The sequence below is a fragment of the Ruditapes philippinarum genome, unplaced genomic scaffold, assembly GCF_026571515.1.
Source record: "Ruditapes philippinarum isolate M1 unplaced genomic scaffold, ASM2657151v2 ctg3097_1_1_1_1, whole genome shotgun sequence".
Taxonomy (NCBI): Eukaryota; Metazoa; Mollusca; class Bivalvia; order Venerida; family Veneridae; genus Ruditapes; species Ruditapes philippinarum.
The window spans coordinates 45822-71278 of record NW_026866212.1 but is presented as its reverse complement, the minus strand read 5'-3'; the positions used below and the strand labels follow the sequence as shown (position 1 = coordinate 71278).

At 33.4% G+C, this 25457-nt stretch overlaps 3 protein-coding genes across 4 annotated transcripts; 1 reads left to right on the top strand and 2 right to left on the bottom strand.

Moving 5' to 3' along the window:
* Nucleotides 1-978: 978 nt before the first annotated feature.
* Nucleotides 979-25257, top strand: LOC132731711 (large ribosomal subunit protein bL12m-like). The gene is made up of 6 exons (XM_060717932.1): nucleotides 979-985; nucleotides 4196-4244; nucleotides 12925-13111; nucleotides 16838-16912; nucleotides 17821-17955; nucleotides 24164-25257. Exons 1-6 carry the CDS (start codon nucleotides 979-981, stop codon nucleotides 24278-24280), a joined length of 570 nt encoding a protein of 189 aa, XP_060573915.1. The 3' UTR covers nucleotides 24281-25257.
* On the bottom strand, nucleotides 6041-8278 carry LOC132731718 (uncharacterized). The gene is made up of 5 exons (XM_060717939.1): nucleotides 8228-8278; nucleotides 7819-8073; nucleotides 7316-7501; nucleotides 6773-7094; nucleotides 6041-6535 (listed from the first exon to the last, which is right to left on the bottom strand). The coding sequence occupies exons 1-5, from the start codon at nucleotides 8276-8278 to the stop codon at nucleotides 6351-6353; spliced, it is 999 nt and encodes a 332-aa protein (XP_060573922.1). The 3' UTR covers nucleotides 6041-6350.
* Nucleotides 7936-11046, bottom strand: LOC132731716 (zinc finger protein 862-like). Of its 2 annotated transcripts, none has more exons than XM_060717936.1 (5): nucleotides 10287-11046; nucleotides 9558-9872; nucleotides 9018-9231; nucleotides 8316-8691; nucleotides 7936-8073 (listed from the first exon to the last, which is right to left on the bottom strand). In XM_060717936.1, the coding sequence occupies exons 1-4, from the start codon at nucleotides 10492-10494 to the stop codon at nucleotides 8358-8360; spliced, it is 1071 nt and encodes a 356-aa protein (XP_060573919.1). In that variant the 5' UTR covers nucleotides 10495-11046; the 3' UTR covers nucleotides 7936-8073; nucleotides 8316-8357. The 2 variants fall into 2 exon arrangements, with proteins under 2 accessions (XP_060573919.1, XP_060573920.1); XM_060717937.1 differs by having other exon boundaries at nucleotides 10683-11046.
* Nucleotides 25258-25457: the final 200 nt, after the last annotated feature.

Genomic DNA, 25457 nt, shown 5'->3' with positions numbered 1-25457 from the left:
CTGACAGTATACAAATTCTGCAATAAAGATTCTTATTTCATTTTTGTTGCATTGAAAAATATTTTCGTTATGATAAAGATATGGTTGTTTATTGGACTATTAAAATTGTTTCAAGACAACAACCACATATAACAAAGGTCCTGGAAACAGAAACTTCTCCAAAAGTTTTGTATAAAATATATAACAAAAGTAAAATAATATTTGATCAGATAATAAGATAAAAATAATTTTTATATGATGATTTGCAAAGATCTCTCCAATGAAGTAAAATAACTAAATAAACTTTAACAATGGGAGGGTTTCTAGATAATCCAGCAGAGTTATCTCTGCAGAGCCCCTGACAAATAAGAGGTATACACCTGTATGCTGGCTATCTCTGTGTACAGCTGATTAACATTAAATTTCAATGGGAGAATGCAGAGTATGTAATCAACTGACCTGATCTAATAAGCTTATAAAGATTTATATTGCAAAGTAAATTGATTAACACTGCAGTCTTAGAAATGGTTAATTACTGTTGTGTAACTTGTGTTTCACTTTGTAATGGGTTTGGAGGGTTTCATTTTCTGAATGACAAAGGATTAAAGAATAATTGGAGAGTAGCAGTAAAGAAGAGTGTGCATGGTAATAAAATGAAGTTATGGTCACCATGGTTGTTTATTGGACTATTAAAATTGTTTCAAGACAACAACCACATATAACAAAGGTCCTGGAAACAGAAACTTCTCCAAAAGTTTTGTATAAAATATATAACAAAAGTAAAATAATATTTGATAATAAGATAAAAATAATTTTTATATGATGATTTGCAAAGATCTCTCCAATGAAATAAAATAACTAAATAAACTTTAACAATGGGAGGGTTTCTAGATAATCCAGCAGAGTTATCTCTGCAGAGCCCCTGACAAATAAGAGGTATACACCTGTATGCTGGCTATCTCTGTGTACAGCTGATTAACATTAAATTTCAATGGGAGAATGCAGAGTATGTAATCAACTGACCTGATCTAATAAGCTTAAAAGATTTATTTGCAAAGAAAATTTGTTTAACCCACTGCATCTTAGTTTTTGGTTAATTACTTTGTGAAATTTGGTTTTTCATTTTGAAAATGGTTTGGGGGTTTCTTTTCTAAAATGAAAAAAAGGTTTAAAAGAAAAAATTGGGGAGAGTAAGTAAAAAAGAGTTTTTGGCAGGGTTTAATAAAAGTTTTTAAAGGCCCACCTTTTCATTATTCAAAATTTTTTCAAAAAAAAAATTGTTGACAAATTTTGTTTTGGATTGTAAAAAAATTTTAAAAAAAATCCGAAAACAAAGAAGGGAAATATCTGAATCGAAAAAAATCTTAGTTGTACCTCAAAAAAAATAAAATTTTAAAAATGATTGACACACACATTCTCTGATTAGTCACGTTTTTAATGCACAAAATTTTATACATTTTCCTTAATACAGTAATAAAGTAAAGTTAAATTGAGTTTACTTGTCTTAAATCAGAGGACCCCTTATGGTCTTAAATATTTCTCATAGAACATTTAAATTTGGGTACTTAAACTACCTTTCACAATAATCATTTGTCCAAGTTCAAACTTTTTGAATCATCATGTTCCTTGAAAATGTCATGAACGATGAAAGTGGAATACTTTCTTTTACGATATACAATTTTTGTCTTTTGAATCTGATAGTGAATAGTTTCTGGTTTGTCTCAAAAAATGTTATTCCTGTGGAGACATTTCCAAGAAAGGAAATAATTTTAAGGTTTTGAACATGTCTCTCCCACTGTATGGACATATATTTTATTAATCGTAGTGTCACTGACGACACACAGGTGTGGCAGGGCTAAATAATTTTTTGATTCCAACCCGTTGCACTGGGAGCCCCCCCTTTTCAGCTTCGAATTCTTACCCCGTGCCGGTTTACACCTTTTGCCATGTATTTTACGTTTACTATGAAAGATTCAAAAAGGTCATGAAAGATTTGGCTTAATTTGTTATTTCCCCCAAAGCTGTAAAACTTGAAAAATTTTTTAAATCGGGAGCAGTAACTCTAAAAGAGACTTTGGCTACCCCATGGGGGTTTGTCAGATTCTTTCGGGTGCCCAAATCTATTGTACAAACTTTAAAGGGTAATGTGGGGGGGTTTGTCTACCCATTTTTCCAGAAAGGGGTGGGGGAAAGGGTCCCTATAAACCCACTCCCAGTTTTGTATATCTTTTGCCTCTTTAGTGGGGGAGGGCAAGTTTTTGGGAAATTTTAATAAAAACCCTTTTATTAAAAAACTGTTTCCCACATGATCTGTTTTTAGTTTGCGAAATTTCCCTAAAAGGAAAGGGGGTTTTGGCCCTGAAATTCATTTGTTTGTTGTTTCCTGGCCAGTTCCTCTCTGTTCTTTTGTTGTGGAAATGTTTCTCCAGTATTTCCCAATACATCGTCCTTTGCATATTGGGGTTTACACAACAATAAAGCCAAATAAATTTCAGCCAATAGAGAAGCAATTGATCGCACTGTACCATAGCGTCTCATCAATATCCTAAAAAGAACAGAAGAGATATAACGGATATTTTTTAAAACCATTCACCTAATATTTCTTAATAAGAAGTTTGAAGCGAGTAGCTAAGATAAGATAAACATTACGCCTCATTGACTCTGAAAACCTAATCCAGTAAAGAAAACAAAGACATTAAAGAAAGACGAGATGAATAAAAATATAGAACAAACCGTAACTTCACTTTCCAGTGTGATCATAAATATTTCTAGAAAACCACATAAGAGGATCATATAGATGACACAGAACACAATTTTAAAGTTTTAAATTGAAAAAAAAAAAAAAAAAAAAAAAAGTAAACCGCTAAAAAAGGCAAAAGGGGGCGTGGGGGAAAGTTTGTTTTTAAATCTTTAAAATCCCTAAAATTTAAAACAAAAAAAATAAAACCCAAAAGTCTGAAAATTCTTATTAATTTTTTTTTGGTAACCCTTCCGGGGGAAAATATTTTTTTCAAGAATTTTATCCTTTTAAAATTAAAAGTAAGGCTTTAATCTTTTCTGTTTGTACAGCAACGGCCCCTTTTTTGTAAAGCCTTATATCGGAAAAGGGAAATGTTCTTTTCTGGGGCCCAAATGTATTTGAAATACCTTACAGTTTTTGGGAAAAAAAATTTCGGTTCAAAAACTGAAATTGCAACTCTACCAGCCCATGCCCAAAAGGGCTCGGTTAGAGAATGGGTTCTCCAAAAAAGTTTAAATTTCTGTCAAAACCCCTCCAACCCTGTAAAAATTTATGAAAAAAAATTTTTTTAAAAATTTAAAATAAAAACAAATTTTGAAAAAAAATCTATATAAATTAATTTTTTTGGGGGGAAAATCAAAAAATTTTTAAAAAATTAATCCCAAAAAAAATAATAATCAAAAAACTTTTATAATTAAAAATTAAAAATTCTACTTAAAATAAAAATTAAAAGAAATTTGTAAATGAATTTAAAAAAAATTTTAAAAAAGTAAAAAAAAACAAAAAAAATTTGTTTAAATTTTCTTCAAAAAAATTTTTCATATTTTGTTAAAAATTTATAATCAAGCTAAAAACTAAGAAAAATTTTAGCTTAAAAATTTAAAAAAAATATTTTAAATATCCCCAAAAAATATAATTACCTTAATTTTTAAATCTTCTTTTTTACTGCTAATTAAAACCCTCGGGTAAAATTTAAATTTAAAATTTAATTAAAAAAAATTTCTTTTTTAAAAATTTAAAAAAAAAAAACAATTATAATCTGAAACTTTCTTAAAATACATGTTTGAAAATCTCTTTTTTTTAAAACATAGGGGCTAAAAAAGTTTAAAAAAATACCTCTTATTTTACTTCCGCTTATCAGGATTTGGGGAAAAACCCCCCCTTATAACCTAAAACTTTTAAAAGTTTTTAATTTTTTCATTTTTTTTTTAAATTTTTAAGGATTTTTTAAGAAATTTATAAAAAAAAAAATCGAAAATTTTGGTTTATTTTAATAAAGGGGTTAGGTTTAAAAGGCTTTTAAAGTGACATCCCCCAGAATGTTATATTAAACCGCTTTTATAAACCATTTGGGATTTAAATTTTGGGCTTTAATTTTTCTGAACCCGAAACGAAGGGCGCCCGGGTTAATAAATCTTGAAATTGATTTCCCATCGTAAAAACGTGAAAATTTTAAAAAAAAAAAATGTAAATTAGTACTCAAATTAATAAGGGGTGTTTTAAGAGCACCTGTCTGTATATGCAGGTAATGAATGCAACTTGAATTCGATTTCCTTCTATAGTTTTCACAGGCACACCAATTTTAATAATTTTCTTTTGCAAATTATGTATTTTCGTGACATTAGGTAAAGGTCAAATATTTCAAATCACAGTTTATGTATTTCATTACATAAGACAATTTTTTTAATTTTTTTTTTCCATTTTGTTTTTCATACCTAAGTAGTCATCAGAACATCAACACATTGTTATGACAGAGGATAATGTCTGATACATAATTTTGTAAAGGAGCCTTGCATGTTAGGGTTAATATAAAATTAGGCAAAGCCTATGAACGGGGAAGTCTGTAAAAGTTAATTTGTCCATTTGTTTAAAGCTGTCATTCGGTATTGTATGCTTGCTTCTGTTTTTACTCGGAATAGTAAAAGTTGAAAAGTTGCGATTGTCCATTATTGGAATAACCCGCCTATTATCATTGAATTACATTGAAAATGGCGCCTCCCGACTAGAACTGACACTGAAAATTTTATTGATAGATATAGAATTCTTAGCTTAAGATCTTCAGTGTACCTGTTTATAAGGTCTCGCGTAGCTCCTAAATGTCATAGCAGACTGTAGTCAGCGTAACTGATGTTTTACATTTACATACATGCCATATTTCCAGCCACCCAGATAGGGGGATTTGGCTTTAAAAAGCAGGGGATTTGGACCAAAAGTAGGGGGATTTTTAAGCAAGCACAAACCAGTCGTAATCTTAAAACGATGCAAACATTTAATTAAATTTCCCCCATTTTATTATGAAAATGAACATTTCTATGTAAGATCATTTGATATTTTCAAGTTTTAACATACATGACTGTGAAAGAATAATATGTTAACAATTGCAAAATTAATAAACATAGGTACTTTTAATATTTGATGTAAATAAAATAAGAATCCCTGTAAAACAAATATAATTAATTGCATGTATATCATATAAAATACATTTTTATATCAGATATATATTGAATCATTTTAGTACAAATAACTTGAATTTGATGCATTTAAAATCATTAAAATAAATATACTTTAACAGTCAAAGTTTTTTCTGTTTAAATGAAAGGTAAAGATTTTTCTCTTTAAATGAAAGGTATCAACATTTTCACGGAGAATTTTTGTAGCCATAGAAAGGTGAAATAAAAAAATGCTGCCTTAAAAATTTTCCGTTGACACTTCATAAACAGTAAAAAAAAAATTAATCCAGTTTACTCAGGTCATTATGTACTTCACACCTCAATTTGTTAACACACATCGATTGCCTTATATGGCAGTAGGGAGTCTAGACACTACGTCACTTGATACCTGTATGTACATGTAAACTGTGTAATTGATGCAGGGTTGTGTAAAGGTTTTTTGGAGTGTAATGACTACTGGATAATAATTGGACCTAATTATTTTGGCCCTTTGGGTGTTAAAACAGGTATTATTTATTATTTATCTGATTGAAACGGATTTTTACCTCTTTCAATCTCTCCTCAGTGTTTGTTGCTTACTGTGAGACAAAGCTAGTTTATATTATTTTTGCAACAACATAGATCACAGTTACATAAAAAATAATAGTTTTAAACATTGCTAATCTGCGATTCTTTGAGATTCTATTGCCTGATCATTATTTTTTTATCTGCACTTATCAACTTCAAAGACCCAATGCCGACAACAAACTCAAGGCGGGGTTACATAGCCCAACAAAAATTGATACGTCACACATTCAGTATCGGACGCTGTCATTGGTTAAGCACCTGCAATACTGACACTGATTGACAGCAGGGAATTCCCCAGGAATTTTTTTAAGCGCTACACTTTTGAACCAGACGGGGGTGGGTGCGGGAGGGGGTCTTGACCCCCTACCGCGTGTCGAAATTTTTTTGCCATTTTAGGTGTCAAGATACTGCTGTGGGCTGTTTTAAAACAAAAAATGAAAGCTTTTCACTTGATAAACATTTTCTTTATTTTCCTTTTTTATTTTTTCAATTTCCAACAATTCAAACAAATAAACAATTATAATATAAACAGTTTAACACAAGTTCACAACATGTCCTCAACATTTATATGTATGTGTCAGTGTGTGTCCCAATTTTAGTTGATTTTCTCTTCATTAAAAGTGGGCCTGTCTTCTGGGTTTGTTGTCCTTCCATGCCTTGACTGCCTTCTCAAAATTGAAGGATTCTAATGGAGGTCCTTGAAGGGAGACGGCAAGAAGAGAGTTAAGAACTTTAACAGACAGACGATTCCTGTTTTCCGTCTTTACTCTCTTCAGGCAGCTGAATCCTCGCTCACAATCTGAAATTAATAAATGAAAGTAATCATTTATGTTAACACAACCTCATGCCTTTTATTTATTTTGTTTGTTTGCTATGAATTTTTGAAAATTTAAAACTTCTAGCCTGTTTAAACTTAACTTAGTAAAAAAATTGATATTTGAAATGTTGGAAAAACTTCTAGCAAAGTGTTACACATCTGTAACTGTCATTGGAAATTTATTTATGTCCAAAAATGAATCAATTTAATAATAATTACCTGCAGTAGAGGTTGGGAGGAGGAGACCCACGGCAGCAATTCTGTAAAGAGCTGGATGACTGGTTGAAAGGTTGCCAGTAATCCAGGTCATGGTCTGGTCGGCTGACTGATCAGTCCCCTCTAGACTGGCACGTACCTGGTGCCAGTTGCTGCGGCACTGCTCCACATCAACACCAAAGTGCCTGGCCAGCTCCTGTATGTCCTGATGGTTGTCATCTTCAGAACTGCCTACAGCAAATGCCCCAAACTTCTCTAAGAGAGGTAGATCAGGGAACCTGTCCTCAAGATTTTGTAGAAGGTTGTCCAGGAATGGCAGGTAGATCTAGAAAAAATTAGAAACAAAAACATTATAGAAAAAATATTTTTTTTTGTCTTTGTGATTGTACAATAATTTTAATACCTACTTTAATAAAATTTTATAAACAATTGATATTGGGCCTGTATAGTATGACAGTTTTAATTGATGGTTATTTTATTAATCTTTATCAAATGATACTTGCAAATTACAACATTATCTAAGTTGTGAATCCCTTTCTCACTCACCTTTTCATGAAATGCTGTCAGCTGTTCCTCGGAAGGAGACTTTATTCGGAATCCATCGTCAATAAGTTGGGTAACCCTGGCAGGAGCTTCTTTGTAATTGTCAGCCGACTGGGATTTCATTCCTTGGATGATGGAGATAGTTCCATTGACAAGAGGCTTAATTGTCACATATACAGCGTCCCTTTTCTGAAACAATAAGATATTAAATTAATCATCTATAGCAAGATACTGAATTTATACTTACTAATAAAATACATTGAAGAAGAATGCATTGCTCAAAATTCCAATTGATACACATGTTTTAGTGATTGTTTACAAAAATGAACTGCATTTACATGAAATTAATACAACTGGTACTAAATCAGGTTCACTTCATCTGTATTTTAAAAAAAACTAAGACTTTTATAGAAAAGACAGTTTATAAGATATGCAATGTTGAAAATAATTTGAAATCATTGTCTTTTAACAGGGTATATCTTTAGAATGAGAATGATAATCATTACCTGCATGGCACAAGACAATGCTGTCAGATGGGGTAAAACATCACACATCATGTGAATTGCCAGAACGAAACGGTAGTCCTGTGTAAAAACAGACAGTCCGGCAGCTCTGGCGTCATTGCGTTCCTCGGCCTCACGCTCAAGGCTAGTGTAAATGGATGGCAGGCACTTCCGTAGAGTTGTAGTGGCCTTGTCATGAGACAACCATCTGACATCTTTTGCCTCCACTAACTTCAACTTGGGGTCCTGGAGAAGTTCCTGTTAATAAAATTTGCTTTTTTAAAATTGTTGTACCACAAGATTTCATAATTAAAATTTTTCATTGATGCTTGTAGTAGAATTACTTATAGTTAACTCATGCTAGTTTCCTACGAAATAATCATAATAAGGCACTATTTTTAATTTCCTTTGCAACAGACCACCCTGAATCAGTACGCAACTTAAATGAACAAAAATCTTGCATGCCTTCAAAGATAATATTTGAATGTTTAAAGTCTAACCTGAATAGCTTTCAATCCGCTGGTGCGGACAACACTCTTCTCTTAAAAACGATGAAGATCACCAATAATGTCTTTGAACTTCTGAAGATAAGGCACTCCTTTGGCTGCCTGTCCAACAGCTAAAGCCAGTCTGTGGGCTACACAGTGGTTGTTGACTAGGTGGGGGACTCTTCGTCTCAATTGGGCAGCCACACCATTCTGTCTTCCGACCATCACCTTCGCACCATCACTTCCCAAGGCACACATCTTTTCAAGTTGGAGACCCAGGTCTTCTGTGAGGAACGTCACTAGTGTCTCAGTGATAGTATCAGCTTTTCCGTCAGGGAGAGGGAGGATGCCTATAAAGTCTGTCTTGCTAACCCCATCCTTTAGATATCTGAAACATTCATACAATACTTACATTTTGTTTATGTTACAACATTGGAAGAGATTTCATAAAACGGAGTGATCATTTGCATTCTGTAGACAATTAAACCTCTTATTTTCTTTCTGTTTTTATTTCAAATGTGTTTTCATGTATAAAATTGCAAATGTGTCCAATTATAATTTAAATATATATTTCTGCTGAAACCAATGCTAAGGGGCCTGAACAGTAGGTTGCACTTCACAAAGCTGTCCATAAACAGGCTCGATTAAAGAGGGCCTGCAAAATTATTATTTTTTTTTATTTTTGGGATTCAGTTTTTTTTGTTTGTTATTTACCTGATATAAATAATCATCTCGCTGACAACAGTAATGTCGGTAGTTTCATCTATCATAATGGAGTACCATGGTGATACCTTTACATCATCCAGGATGGACTGTCGGATTAGGTTACCCATTGTGAGGACAGCTTCTTGTATGAACCTCTGAGATTCACCCTTGTTATTTTCGCCCTGGTGTAGATTATTCAAAATGTTGGCCCCCTGAAGTTTGCCTGAAAATAAATTCAATGTTGCAATAAGAAAACATAATGATTGTTAATGTGACTGTAACAGGAACTTTTATGCCTGCCGTTTATTTCAAGCCATATGAGTTTATCAAAACTTATTTTTATAGCTCATTATCTGAGCATATTTAATACAAACACAAGCCCGATATTCTCTGGAATAATAAGTTAAGTAACATAAAAAACACTTGATCTGTTAAGAAAACTCTAAATTACAATATTGAAAATATTACAGGCTAAAATTGATTTAGCATGTTCATATACAGTAATGCTTATTTAAGCTTTATTATGAACTATGCAACTATTTTACTTACATAGTTCATTTAGCGGCAAATAGTTCGTGGTGTGAGGCATCTCCCTTTTCATCAGCCAGTAGAGGTTTCGGAAGGCGGAGACACGAGCCTTGGTGTGTAGACTGTTGGCCTCTTCTACTGCAGCTTCAACGTTGTTGCTTGGAGCAAGTCTACCAGCTTCAAATGCCCTTGCCTCATCGTGTGAGTCTGAGCGTTCATGTCTGCGAAGGGCATCCTTTACCAGCCATGTACATGGCTTGTCAACCCATGTTGCATTTCCAAAGGCTGCTTTCTTCGGTCTTTTCTGATGTCGTATGCACAGGGTACACATCATACCTGTAAAGTACCAATATTAAATAAGGTCAATTTCAAGCTATGGTCTCCTTTAAAAGAAACAATTAACAAAATATTTTTACTCTTTTTTTTTCAATTAAAAAAGAAAATGACCAATTCGCTGTCAATATAAGTGGGATTGTTGGTGTAAGTTTTTGTTGTTGTTTTCACTCAGTTGCAAGTTGACAATGAACAGTCGTAAATGTTTTCAATGTTAAAGTAGACATCAACCAAATTCATTTCTGAATATTTGTGCAGTTTAATCCAAGTGAAATATGATTATCATGTATATATTAAAAAGCAAAATGATCCAGATAACGTGAGAGAGTTATTTTTCAGGGTATTAAGAGCTACCCAATATTTCTAATTAATAGATTCTAATTTGAAAAAAAAAAGCTTGTAGAGTCTAACTCTTACCATCTTCAACTTCTTTAACCCACGGAAAATCATTTTTCCACTTAGGATCAAACCCAGACAGTCTTTGTTTCTTTGCACGTTGTACAGTTTCACTTGAACTTGTCACTTGGTCATTATCAGAATTTGAGACAGTTTCAACGACATTGCTCATAAAAAAACTCTTAATTGATAGTGAACTAGGCGCTGGCCTCTTTTTTCCCTTATTCATGTTGTTTTTGAAATCTTAATTCTAGAGTACTGATTAGACTTAATGATCGTAAGAAAGTGAAAGATGAAATTGAACATTAAACTTATATCAAGACAATTAACCCATTCATCCCTAAATATCAAACTGTTATATCGCATGTCAATTAATGCCAATTATACTATCAAAACAAGAAAAGTTATAACACCTACCTGAAACATGTAAATATCACACATGCCGCGGTTAAATTGCACCCATCTCAATACACTGTAATTGACAATACCTAAAAGTGCACCAACAGTCGTCTGCAGACATCGATGACAGGTGTCTGTGACGTCACACAGTCTCAAGGCAATCAGTGTATCGGGTTGTGTATACGCCTCGGGTAATTATCTACACAGGACATGTATATCGGCTTGTTTATTTGGCTAATTGGGGTAACTTTTAGACGCACTAGAAAGGAATATCGGTCGTTTTTTTAAGCGCTATGATAATTTTAAGCGCATCGGGATTTCTTGTTCTGAAATTTTAGCGCATCGGTGCCGATGCGCTAAAAGCGTCTGGGGAATTCCCTGGACAGGTTTATCAAAGGAGAATTTGTTATTCCTTGACAGCTGAAGTGTGTCTGAGTAACTAACAATACAATTATCCGTTAGACCCCTGCTGTTTAATGGAGGCATATATAGTTGTAAAAGTTGTTTAAGTCTATTGTTTAATTATGTTTATTGGTAAAAATGATGCTTTAATTTTTTGTTGGTTGAATTTTTGAAAAACGGGGGATTTCGATCCCACGGCGGGAGATTGGGAGACATGGTCGAAAATCGGGGGTTTTTGTCCCCCGGTGGGGGATATGGCATGTATGCATTTAAATAGGCAACTTTAATGACGATATTTTGATACTTTAAATGTTATAGAACCAGTGATTTTTTTCACTGTATTTTACAGCCAAATAAAGGCTGTTTCCCCTAGCCCAAAATAGGTATATTTTCCCCTAAAAATGCTAATATTTTCCCCTAAAATGCATCCTGTTCTTCCTTGCCAGAACCATGACTTAACAGCGTCTGACTTATATCAGCTGGAAGACAGAATGCTGTCCCTATAGATTGCGTCTGCTATGTACCATGCATGCTAAATTGAATTGATATTAATTTTTTTCATAAAACGTGTGAGTAAATTCCATTTTCAGTTGTTGGAAATAGATTTCAGGTTTTCCCCCATTGCTGATTTATCGCGCTAGATTTTCCCCTTCAGAAAGCCACAGGTTGTTTTGAAAATTGGAAAAAAAATCACTGAGAACAATATTAAAATAAGTAGTTTATCGCAAAATGCACAAAAATTGATTGGGACAAGTGAAAAATAAGGTTAAATCAACTTATGTTATTCTGGTTAGGTTATGTAAAGGGTCTAATCCTAAACTTTAATGCCACATCAGATGAAAAACAAAAATATTAAAAAAGCGGCTTAAAAAGTTTTGGAAGCCAGAACTATAGAATTCTATGTATTCTTTAATTGTTTTTATTTGATTTTCTTTTAAATCAACACATGTAGTCTATAGCCGGGCAAGCCAAAGCCCGGGTCAGCTTCGCGGACCTTGCCTTTGACTTCCCTGTATTACATTTTTTTAAATCATGGAAAAAAAATTACATGAGCATAGTCTTTAACAAATATTCAATGGTTTTTTACTCTACTTACAACATGATTTGATTCATTGATATTTTGTTGATAATTGTCTTTCGATGTATCGATGCAAAAAATTCCATCAATGACAGCCCTAATATCCTCTTGTTATAGTTTGATATATAGAGCAAGTGTAATGTTTAAACAATATTGCTCATAAAAGTCAATGCATAAAATGTCCAATATCTTGCCATTGAAGCTTAAATCAATGGTTGTCAAGGGTTTTTTCGAGTCAAAGTATAAAACGATTGAGTCTTGTTGATATTCGTGAAAAAGTGATAAAAATGTTTTATAAGCTGACTGCAAAATGATATATTTCCTGATAATATCCCATCATATATATTATGTACATTTAAATACCTGCCTTGGTCTATCTTGGAAGTTGCGTCAAAAGTTAAAAATTAAATTAGAGAAGAAAACAACTTAATTTTCAACATTCTCGGAATAGGACATGTATGAATTACTCTATGTATTAATAGACTAAGAGGGACACAATTAAAGCGAAATTCATATTGACAATGTTTGAATATATAATTTTGTAATTTTATGTTAAAGAAAATATTGTTTACAAAGTGTAATTTTAAGACTGCAACCTTCTTTTTTTTTCATGTATTTACAGTCTTTGGAATTTAAACTTTTTTGTTAATCACTTTTGAAGGAAATTGATACACTGCAGGTGGAGAAAAATGCATTCTATAATCTGGATAAAAGTCCTTAATGTGAAAGACCATGCTTGTTTAGATAACCAACTTTGGAGTTTTATCTTTTTAATTTCAGATACCATCAAGCTGTTCTTCACAAATGCGTAAGAAATGTATCAAATTCACGCCAGTACAGTACAGAACAGCTTCCTCTCCCTAATCAAGATGTAGGCAAACAATATTCACCAAAAATACAGAACATAGTAAATGACATAGGTCAACTTACATTATTAGAAGTAGCAGATTTAAATGAATTGCTTAAGGTATGTGCTATCTTATTTTGTTTAATCATTGGGACTGTAACGTTATTATGGATTATTAATGAAGTAAATAGATGGTAATGAAATAAACTTATTGTTTTATAAACTTTACATTACATCAGTGAATTTTTCAATTATAATAGCTTAAGAGAATCAAGTTATTATTTTTAGCTCACCTGACCACGAAGTGGTCATGGTGAGGTATAGTGATGGGGCTATGTCCGGCGTCCGTCGTCGTGCGTTGTGCGTCGTTCGTCGTCAACAATTGGGTTGTTAACAGTCTAGCAGTCACAGTTTTGATTGGATCATCATCAAACTTTGTCAGAATGTTTGTCTCAATGAAATACAGATCGAGTTCGAAGATGGGTTATCTCGGGTCAAAAACTAGGTCACAGGAGCTAAAAATAGAAAAAGCTTGTTAACACTCTAGAGGCTGCAGTTTTCATCCAAATATTCTGGAAATTTGTCAGGAAGGTTGTTTTGATGATATCTAGGTCAAGTTCGAAGATGGGTCATCTCTGGTCAAAAACTAGGTCACGAGCTAAAAATAGAAAAAGCTTGTTAACACTCTAACAATTGGGTTGTTAACAGTCTAGCAGTCACAGTTTTGATTGGATCATCATCAAACTTTGTCAGAATGTTTGTCTCAATGAAATACAGATCGAGTTCGAAGATGGGTTATCTCGGGTCAAAAACTAGGTCACAGGAGCTAAAAATAGAAAAAGCTTGTTAACACTCTAGAGGCTGCAGTTTTCATCCAAATATTCTGGAAATTTGTCAGGAAGGTTGTTTTGATGATATCTAGGTCAAGTTCGAAGATGGGTCATCTCTGGTCAAAAACTAGGTCACGAGCTAAAAATAGAAAAAGCTTGTTAACACTCTAATAATTGGGTTGTTAACAGTCTAGCAGTCACAGTTTTGATTGGATCATCATCAAACTTTGTCAGAATGTTTGTCTCAATGAAATACAGATCGAGTTCGAAGATGGGTTATCTCGGGTCAAAAACTAGGTCACAGGAGCTAAAAATAGAAAAAGCTTGTTAACACTCTAGAGGCTGCAGTTTTCATACAAATATTCTGGAAATTTGTCAGGAAGGTTGTTTTAATGATATCTAGGTCAAGTTCGAAGATGGGTCATCTCCGGTCAAAAACTAGGTCACAGGAGCTAAAAATAGACAAAGCTTGTTAACACTCTAGTGGCTGCAGTTTTCATCCAAATATTTTGGAAATTTGTCAGGAAGGTTGTTTGATGATATCTAGGTCAAGTTCGAAGATGGGTCATCTCCGGTCAAAAACTAGGTCACAGGAGCTAAAAATAGAAAAAGCTTGTTAACACTCTAGTGGCCGCAGTTTTCATCCAAATATTCTGGAAATTTGTCAGGAAAGTTGTTTTGATGGTTTCTAGGTCAAGTTCAAAGGTGGGTCATCTCCGGTCAAAAACTAGGTCACAGGAGCTAAAAATAGAAAAAGCTTGTTAACACTCTATAGGCTGCAGTTTTCATCCAAATATTCTGGAAATTTGTCAGGAAGGTTGTTTAGATGATATCTAGGTCAAGTTTGAAGATGGATCATGTCTGGTCAAAAACTAGGTCACAGGAGCTAAAAATAGAAAAAGCTTGTTAACACTCTAGTGGCTGCAATTTTCATCCAAATATTTTGGAAATTTGTCAGGAAGGTTGTTTTGATTTTATCTAGGTCAAGTTCGAAGATGGGTCATGTCTGGTCAAAAACTAGGTCACAGGAGCTAAAAATAGAAAAAGCTTGTTAACACTCTATAGGCTGCAGTTTTCATCCAAATATTCTGGAAATTTGTCAGGAAGGTTGTTTTGATGATATCTAGGTCAAGTTTAAAGATGGATCATGTCTGGTCAAAAACTAGGTCACAGGAGCTAAAAATAGAAAAAGCTTGTTAACACTCTAGTGGCTGCAGTTTTCATCCAAATATTCTGGAAATTTGTCAGGAAGGTTGCTTAGATAATATCTAGGTCAAGTTTGAAGATGGGTCATCTCCAGTCAAAAACTAGGTCACAGGAGCTAAAAATAGAAAAAGTTTGTTAACACTCTAGTGGCTGCAGTTTTCATCCAAATATTCTGGAAATTTGTCAGGAAGGTTGTTTTGATGATATCTAGGTCAAGTTGGAAGATGGGTAATGTCCGGTCAAAAACTAGGTCACAGGAGCTAAAAATAGAAAAAGCTTGTTAACACTCTAGTGGCTGCAGTTCTCATCCAAATATTCTGGAAATTTGTCAGGAAGGTTGTTTTGATGATATCTAGGTCAAGTTGGAAGATGGGTCATGTCCGGTCAAAAACTAGGTCACAGGAGCTAAAAATAGAAAAAGCTTGTTAACACTCTAGTGGCTGCAGTTTTGATTAAAATATTCTGGAAATTTGTCAGGAAGGTTGTTTTAATGATTTCTAGGTCAAGTTCGAAGATGGGTCATGTCTGGTCAAAAACTAGGTCACAGGAGCTAAAAATAGAAAAAGCTTGTTAACACTCTAATGGTTGCAGTTTTCATCCAAACATTCTGGAAATTTGTCAGAAAGGTTGTTTTGATGATTTCTAGGTCAAGTTCGAAGATGGGTCATCTCAGGTCAAAAACTAGGTCACAGGAGCTAAAAATAGAAAAAGCTTGTTAACACTCTAATGGCTGCAGTTTTCATCTAAATGTTCTGGAAATTTGTCAAGAAGGTTGTTTTGATGATATCTAAGTCAAGTTCGAAGATGGGTCATCTCCGGTCAAAAACTAGGTCACAGGAGCTAAAAATAGAAAAGCTTGTTAACACATTAGGGGCTGCAGTTTTCATCCAAATATTCTTGAAATTTGTCAGGAAGGTTGTTTTGATGATGTCTAGGTCAAGTTCGAAGATGGGTTATCTCCGGTCAAAAACTAGGTCACAGGAGCTAAACATAGAAAAAGCTTGTTAACACTCTAGTGGCTGCAGTATTGATTCAAATATTCTGGAAATTTGTCAGGAAGGTTGTTTTGATGATTTCTAGGTCAAGTTCGAAGATGGGCCATCTCAGGTCAAAAACTAGGTCACAGAAGCTAAAAATAGAAAAATCTTTTTAACACTCTAGTGGCTGCAGTTTTGATCCAAATTTCCTGGAAATTGGTCAGGAAGGTTGTTTTGATGATTTCTAGGTCAAGTTTGAATATGGGTCGTGTCCAGTCAAAAATTAGGTCACATTGCCCAAATATGGAAAAATCTTTATAACACACTAGAGGTCACATGTTTGACTCAGTTGCATCAAACTTGGTCATGATGCTTGTTTAAGACATTGCTTGGATGCGGTTGTGTCAGGTGAGCGATCCAGGGCCATCATGGCCCTCTTGTTTTCATATCTCGCTATCTTTTGTTTTTCATTGACTCTGTCTCAAAACACAAGGCATTCAATGTACATGTACATATATGGTAAATTTAATGCATTTCATTAGACATGTGATTATGTATTTTGATACTTGCTTATTTTTGAAAACCTACATTAGATTTTCTGCCATTGACATTTATACCTTAAATAAGATAGCAATTAATTTCATATTTATTATTGTCACTTTTTACTAAAAAAAAGAGTTAAAAGCTATTTGATATCAAATACATGTACACTGAACTATTGAAAAGAAAACAACTCCATGTATCAGAAGTTCACTTTTTTTGCAGTTTAAGATATGAAAAGCCTTAAAGGTATAACATTTTAATCATTGTTTTGTGTGTGTTTTTCTTTTCAGAAAACATTAAATATCCAAGATGCACCAGTCATGGCTATGGGTGCTGGAGCACCAGTTGCTGCTCAAGCCAAGGAGGTAAACATATTTTTACTAGGGCTGTGTATTGCCAGCCAAATGGCTATCCAATCCATGATACAGACCTGACGATACACAAATTGAACCACAATACATCTTTTTGCTCTAAATACTAGAAGAAATTACAATGTTGTTTTTGTTTTCTATACTGGTCATATTCACAGCATATTTGCTTCATAAATGAACAGTTGCTTCAGTTTTATATTACATGTAATTATTATAATTGATTTTTGCCCCTAGATGTTCTTGACAAACATTTTAATGATATAAATTGTTCTCAAGTCAAATATTGTAACCCTAATACTGATAATAGGTAGCTTATAGGTTATTACTTTGCTCCTTTGGATTTCATTTGACATAAATGAAATATGACATTGACACCTGAATGACATTGATCTTCAATAATGATTTTTCTTTTCATCTTTTGGATCAAAGTCGGATTCTCCAAATATTAGAATGTTGAATAAAATAATTTTTTTTATAAAACACACTGCACACATATATGATACATATAATACAAAATAACAGATGTATATTTATAAGTACCACCAAAATCAATCATTTGGAAGTTGTTTTCTATTTTTAATATTAAAAGGAAAAAAAAGATACAATAGCCCCATAATATCTATGCTTTGATATCATAATGGAATTGGAAGAGTTATTATAAAACAACTTAACAAGTTAAGTTAAAGTTATCATGGTCAGTTTGACTAAATGTTTTGTATGTAAATAATACAAAATAGCCTTTATTTAAGGACTGTTATTTTACCCTTAGCTTGCTGGCAGCAAATGATTGTACCCATGCAGACCATGATCGGTTGGCACAAATGTGCCAGTTAATCTTGTCCTGCACCAGTCAGTCAGTATATAGTAAATATTTTGAATTTTTACCTGTGTTGTGTTTACAGGAGGAAGAAGATGAGGTTGCTTCTACTCCGAAAAAAACTGTGTTCTGTGTCAAATTGACCGGCTTTGATGCAGATAAAAAAATAGCACTCATTAAGGAAGTAAAAACACTTTTACCAGACACAAACCTGGTTCAGGTAAGAGAATTCCATTTGTTCTTATTTCATTCATTTCTATTGTTCAGTGTGAAACAACTGTGAACATCCAGAAGAGTATTTTAGCAAACTGTTACTGTTATGATAACATTTTGTTGTTGGCATCTCTAATGATTTAAATGTGAACATTCACCTTAACAGTAAATTAATGATGACTGTGTCTACCATTGTTGCACTTAAAGGGATAAAACTTACAGTAAAAGATAAAACTTACAGACACACATTTTGGCAGATAATTGGTTTTATTGTTGAATTTTAAGACATCTAGAACACCAACCTTCCATAAGCTAGCCCCAAAATAACCCAAAGTCCCAGATGGCATTTGAACCAACAGTGACAAAAGGATAGTGGTTCAGTCAGGGACCGTAATCATTTTATTATAAAGATATGATTAATGTACATTTACATGTATGTGAAAATAAAATTGTAATTGTTAACATTAATGTACAATGCTTAAGAGATTATATTTATATAAGAACATAATTTGAATGTATATGTTGAAAATATCATCACTGAAAGAAAATATAATCATAAACTGGTGTTTTCAAATGAAAAAAAAGAACAACAACACACAATGTTGATTTCTTTTCCTTTTTGAAAATATGTGTAATAGTAAAAAAGAATTTTAAGTTTATGCCAACTGGACTGTAAAATAAAGTATTTTCACAGTTAATGATGCATAGTGTACAGGAAGGATTATATTTTACAGATAAAATGAAGTGTGATTTTAGTTTGTTTGCATGATTTCTCTGTTGGCAAGCATCTTTCTTTGAAATAGTTGAAGTAGTTTCAACATAATTACTCCCCTTTATCTAGATTTGAATGACTAGGAAGCACTAAACAGATCTGGTTTATTCCAGTTTGGTTTTATCAATTTGACAACAGAATCATGTATACCATAAATATTTATCAGCATAATTTGTTTATATAAATTGAAATTATGTTCCTCAAGGTCAGTTAATAAGTAAACATATGAATATTAGCATGATTATTTTTATAATACTGCTGTCTTTTTTCTGTTTGAGTCAAGGAGTTAAAGACTTTAAACAGACTTTTTTGCCAGATGATATACACAGTGTGAACTGTAATTCCAAATCTATCTTAAATTGACTTATCCATCTTTTAATCTGTACAAAACCATTCATATTTTTGGAGAGAGTCTAAAAATAAGTACTGAATATATAGTGAACATTGCAGAATATGATCATACAGCAGGGATTTCTGTCTGCACTGGTGGCATAGGTAGAATTAGCTGCCACCAGCAAGCTTAATGTACCCGATACATGTAATATTAGTTATGAGCATATTATATCAGCCAAGACCACAGCAATAGATCACTTGTGAATTTCAAGTTATGAAATATAATGCCATCTTTCTTGCCTTTAGAAAAAGACTTTGAGGTGTCCAACAAAGTAATGAATGTTAGTTAATAAATAAAATTCTGAGATTGCTATAATAATTTTCACTTGCAATTTCTATTTGCCTAACTTTATACTTCAAGTGGTTATTTTAGAAAGATGTTTATTGTTTAACCTTACCCTTCAGACGGCAACTGCATTTACATATGCAACCAGTGCAGACCAACATCAGACTTAAATGAATGCCATTTGATTGTTTTCTGCACTTTTTTTATGGCCGAAAGAATATTATGTTATACCCCCTGGCGTCCGTCCGTCTGTCTGTCTGAGCAAACATTTTGGGTTTAGGGGCTATACAACAGTAAAGAGAACAAAAGAGAACAATAGGTTTATTCCGTGATCAAAGGGTTTATGGGCTAGTAGCCCTTAAGAAAATAACAAAGAAAATAGCCCCTAAACCCAAAATGTTGGAACGTCCGTCTGTCGTCCGTCCGTTAGCAGTTTGGTTTCCGGAGCATAACTTAAGTTCCATTTGGCCCACAACATTCAAACTTCATAGGATGATTGTCCATATTGGGTAGAAGACCCTTATTGATTTTGGGGTCACAAGGTCAAAGTCACTATCACCTTAAAACTGAAAACAGTTTCCAGAGCATAACTTAAGTTCCATTTGACCGACAGTATTCAAACTTCATAGGATGATTAGAAGACCCCTATTGATTTTGGGGTCACTAGGTCAAAGGTCACTATTACTTTAAAACTGAAAACAGTTTCGGGAGCATAGCTTAAGTTTCATGTGGCCCACAGTGTTCAAACTTCATAGGAAGATTGTCCATATTGGGTAGAATACCCCTATTGATTTTGGGTTCACACGGTCAAAGGTCACTATTACTTTAAAACTGAAAACAGTTTCCGGAACATAACTTAAGTTCCATTTGGCCCACAGTGTTCAAAATTCATAGGATGATTGTCCATATTTGGTAGAATACCCCTATTGATTTTAGGGTCACACGGTCAAAGGTCACTATGTCACTATTACTTTAAAACTGAAAACGGTTTCCGGAGCATAACTTAAGTTCCATTTGGCCCACAGTGTTCAAAATTCATAGGATGATTGTCCATATTGGGTAGAATACCCCTATTGATTTTGGGGTCACACGGTCAAAGGTCACTATTACTTTAAAACTGAAAACGGTTTCCAGAGCATAACTTAAGGTCTATTTGTCCCACAATATTCAAACTTCATAGGATGATTGTCCATATTGGGTAGAAGACCTCTATTGATTTTAGGGTCAAAGGTCAAGGTCACTATTACTTTAAAACTGAAAAAAGTTTCTGGAGCATAGCTTAAGTTTCATGTGGCCCACAATATTCAAACTTCATAGGATGATTGTCCATATTGGGTAGGAGACCCCTATGGATTTTGGGATGACAAGGACAAAGGTCAAGGTCACTATAACTTTAAAACTGAAAACAATTTCTGGAGCATAACTAAAGGTCTATTTGGCCCACAATATTTAAACTTCATAGGATGATTGTCCATATTGGGTAGAAGACCCCTATTGATTTTGGGGTGACAAGGTCAAAGGTCAAGGTCACTATTACTTTAAAACTGAAAACAGATTCCAGAACATAACTTAATTTCTATTTGGCCCATAGTATTGAAACTTCATAGGATGATTGTCCATATTGGGTAGAACACCCCTAGTGATTTTGGGGTCACACATTCAAAGTTTAAGGTAGCTATTACCTCAAAAAGCACTAAAAACAGTTTCCAGAGCATAACTGAAGTTCCATTTTGCCCACAATATTTAAACTTTATAGGAGGGATGCTATTTGAAGGAGGTAATACTTTATGTAATGTCTTACAAATGCTTCATCCTTAGTAAAGAAAAAAAAAACACTTTTGGGCATATAATGCTCCGCCTAGAGGTGCTCTTGTTGTTATTGAGTTAGGACAATTTTTGTGCCTCCACTTTAGGGGGGCATTTAGATTTACCCTTGTCTGTCCGTCCATTCTTAAGTCCGTCCGTTCTCTTTTGTGTTGCTGGTAACTCAAAAAGTATTTGACCTACAGTCATGAAACTTAATAGGAATGTTGATCAGCATGTGCAGTTGTGCACCTGGGTATTTTCTTGTGGTTTTATTCAGTATTTTTAGAGTTATTGCCCTTGACTTAGAAAAAATTTGCAATTTTTAACTTGTGTCGCATGTAGCTCAAAAAGGATTTGACATAGAGACATGAAACTACAGGAATGTTAATCAGCATGTGTAGTTGTGCACCTGAGATTTTTGTCTGGATTTATTTAGTATTTTTAGAGTTATTGCCCTTGACTTAGTAAAAATTTGCAATTTTCAACTTGTGTCGCATGTAAATCAAAAAGGATTTGATAAAGTCATGAAACTTTACAGGAATGTTGATCAGCATGTGTAGTTGTGCACCTGGGTATTTTCGTGTGGATTTATATAGTATTTTGCCCTTGACTTAGTAAAATTTCGCAATTTTCAACTTGTGTTGCATGTAACTCAAAAAAGATTTGACATAGTCATGAAACTTTACAGGAATGTTGATCAGCATGTGTAGTTATGCACCTGGGTATTTTCGTGTGGATTTATATAGTATTTTTAGCGTAATTGCCCTTGACTTAGTAAAATTTTGCAATTTTCAACTTGTGTCGCATGTAAATCAAAAAGGATTTGATAAAGTCATGAAACTTTACAGGAATGTTGATCAGCATGTGTAGTTGTGCACCTGGGTATTTTCGTGTGGATTTATATAGTATTTTGCCCTTGACTTAGTATAATTTCGCAATTTTCAACTTGTGTTGCATGTAACTCAAAAAAGATTTGACATAGTCATGAAACTTTACAGGAATGTTGATCAGCATGTGTAGTTATGCACCTGGGTATTTTCGTGTGGATTTATATAGTATTTTTAGCGTAATTGCCCTTGACTTAGTAAAATTTTGCAATTTTCAACTTGTGTTGCATGTAACTCAAAAAGGAATTGACATAGTCATGAAACTTTACAGGAATGTTGATCAGCATGTGAAGTTACCTGGGTATTTTGGTCTGGATTTATTTAGTATTTTTAGCTCGACTATTCGATAAGAATAAGTAGAGCTATTGCAGTCACCCGAGCGTCGGCGTCGGCGTAACCACTTATGTTAAAGTTTTTGTAATAGTTCAAATATTTTCAAAGTCCATTGACATATGGCTTTGAAACTTTGCACACTTGTTCACCATCATGACCCCAACCTGTAGACAGGAGGAGGTAACTCTATCAAGCATTTTGACAGAATTATGCCCCTTTTTCGACTTAGAATTTACGTTAAAGTTTTTGTAATAGTTCAAATATTTTCAAAGTCCATTGACATATGGCTTTGAAACTTTGCACACTTGTTCACCATCATGACCCCAACCTGTAGACAGGAGGAGGTAACTCTATCAAGCATTTTGACAGAATTATGCCCCTTTTTCGACATAGAATTTACGTTAAAGTTTTTGTAATAGTTCAAAATATTTTCAAAGTCCATAGACATATGGCTTTGAAACTTTGCACACTTGTTCAACATCATGACCCCAACCTGTAGACAGCAGGAGGTAACTCTAATTAAGCATTTTGACAGAATTATGCCCCTTTTTTCGACTTAGAATTTACGTTAAAGTTTTTGTAATAGTTCAAATATTTTCAAAGTCCATTGACATATGGCTTTGAAACTTTGCACGCTTGTTCAACATCATGACCCCAACCTGTAAACAGGAGGAGGTAACTCTATCAAGCATTTTGACAGAATTATGCCCCTTTTTCGACTTAGAATTTACGTTAAAGTTTTTGTAATAGTTCAAATATTTTCAAAGTCCATTGACATATGGCTTTGAAACTTTGCACACTTGTTCACCATCATGACCCCAACCTGTAAACAGGAGGAGGTAACTGTATCAGGCATTTTTTTTACTATCAAGCACTAAGAATAGTCGAGCATGCTGTCCTACCGACAGCTCTTGTTAGAGTTATTGCCCTTGACTTAGAAATGTTTTGCAATTTTCAACTTGTGTTGTATGTAACTCAAAAAGGATTTGACATAGTCATGAAACCTTATGGGAATGTTGCTCAGCATATGTAGTTGTGCACCTTGGGTTTGGCTTGTGGATTTATCCAGTATTTGTAGAGTTATTGCCCCTGACTTAAACCGTTTCATTGTTATTTGTTCCTTGAGTGATTGAGTTTGAATCAACAAACTTTACAGGAATAATGATCATTGACCAACATCATTAAATTACAGGAATAATGATAAACATCACTAGCTATACACCTGGGACTTTTTCAGTCGAGTTTTTGACCTTGATTTACAGTAGATTAAATTCTCAATTTGTTCATGCAGAGCTCAAAAAGTGACTTGTAGGCCTGAAAGTTTACAAGAATGTTGGTCAGCATGTGTACTTATGCACCTTGGGGTTTGCTTGTGGATTTATTCAGTATTTATATAGTTCTTGCCTTTTACTTAGTAAAAGATTTTTAGTTTTCAACTTGTGGCATATGTAGTCCAAAAAATATTTGACCTAGAGTCATAAGATTGACAGAACAGTGGCATGTGGGGGGCACCCGTGTCCTATGGACACATTTCTAGTTTTCTTCTAAAATGATGAATAGTTTTGTCCAAGAAGATATTTAGCATGGTAAGGGTTAAAGGAGGGAGTTAATCATAAATGTATATATTATATATCATGAAAACTGTATATATGACTGGGTAGTGGTAGATAAAGGGCAAATTCTGTATGATGTTTTCTATTTTTGTTGGTTAACAATTTGTTTTTACTTTAATTTTCAGGCAAAGAAATTTGTAGAGTCAGCGCCTATTGTAGTTAAAGGAGACTTGTTGAAGGATGAAGCAGATGCACTAGTGAAAGCTCTGGAGAACGTTGGTGGCAAGGCAATTGTAGAATAAATTATTAAGTTATATATATATCGCAGGAAGTGTGCTGTTAAGAAATGCTAAGAGATGGAACACTTTACTCATACAGCATTGAAAGTGTCATCCAGAAAATAAAAGCTAAAATTTTAGATTAGCTGTAATAACAAAGCGTATCAACTTATTGCATTATATCATGTGATTAACAGAGAGAAAAAGAATGTGCTGAACATGTACACAGTGTTTGAGTGATTTATACACAGGGTCACAGTGTTGGGAACCAATGTTGAACAAAATATGAACTTTATGTTGTTGTAGCTTGCCAGGTTAAGTTTTGTAGATCAGTTTAAAGTACATGTCTGCATTTTAAATGTTCTCAAATATCATAATTAAATCCGAAGATGACATCATGTAATTATTTTAATTATCTGTTCTCATATTTCTTGTAGTTAATAGTTAAAGAAACTTACAGTATTGTGGCATTCTGTTTCTAGTATAATCCTTGACAGGCAGACTTATATTACTTCATTTAAAATTAAGGAACATGTATGTTCTGTTTTTTTGCCCAAAATAGAATAGACATCAATTATAATTGAATATACCCATGAAAACAGCTAACATATTTGTGCTGATAGATTTTAATATGCTCAGTTAGCTATTCAGTCAGTAAACATATTGAAATTTTCCTTAAAAAATGATGAATGGTTTGATCCATATTTATAATGGTATACAGCAGGTCATCATGTCATTTTGTTACTGTTTAATCCATTAACAGTGGTTCAGACTAATGTTTGTGATTTATATGTCATATGCAGATGAGGAAATGTTCATGAATTGTGATGATAATGCTACCTTTTAAAATAAATATGACTTTATTCCCTATAGAATGAAGTGTTCAGTAGTGCATGGAAAATACTATCATGCTAATATGGTTAAAGAAAATTGACCTTGAAATTTTTAATTTTGCACTTGTTGAAAAAATGTCTTGAATAAATAAATTGTTTATTATGTAACCATATCTTTTTATATATCACACTGGTCAAACAACATTTACTTACCTGAACCTTTTTTTAACTCATGATAAAGACAAACTATGAATGATATACAATGTACATAGCTAGGTCCAATTAAACTCAAAATGTTATTACTGTTTTCAGTTAATTAAAAAAAAAGTTGTTCAAATAAACACTTGTGAAGAGAGGAATCTATATGA

Excerpts from the sequence above, each read along its gene's own strand:
- LOC132731711 (XM_060717932.1), top strand. Across the intron at positions 13,112-16,837 it reads ATTTAAATGAATTGCTTAAG|AAAACATTAAATATCCAAGA; the intron begins GTATGTGCTATC and ends TTTTCTTTTCAG. Across the intron at positions 17,956-24,163 it reads CAGACACAAACCTGGTTCAG|GCAAAGAAATTTGTAGAGTC; the intron begins GTAAGAGAATTC and ends TTTAATTTTCAG.
- LOC132731718 (XM_060717939.1), bottom strand. The coding sequence starts at position 8,278 with ATGCAAGATTTTTGTTCATTTAAGTTGCGTACTGATTCAGGGTGGTCT. Across the intron at positions 7,095-7,315 it reads TGACAGCATTTCATGAAAAG|ATCTACCTGCCATTCCTGGA; the intron begins GTGAGTGAGAAA and ends AATTTTTTCTAG. Across the intron at positions 6,536-6,772 it reads CCTCCCAACCTCTACTGCAG|ATTGTGAGCGAGGATTCAGC; the intron begins GTAATTATTATT and ends TATTAATTTCAG.
- LOC132731716 (XM_060717936.1), bottom strand. The coding sequence starts at position 10,494 with ATGAATAAGGGAAAAAAGAGGCCAGCGCCTAGTTCACTATCAATTAAG. Across the intron at positions 9,232-9,557 it reads TTTGCCGCTAAATGAACTAT|GCAAACTTCAGGGGGCCAAC; the intron begins GTAAGTAAAATA and ends ATTTATTTTCAG. Across the intron at positions 8,692-9,017 it reads GAGATGATTATTTATATCAG|ATATCTAAAGGATGGGGTTA; the intron begins GTAAATAACAAA and ends TGAATGTTTCAG.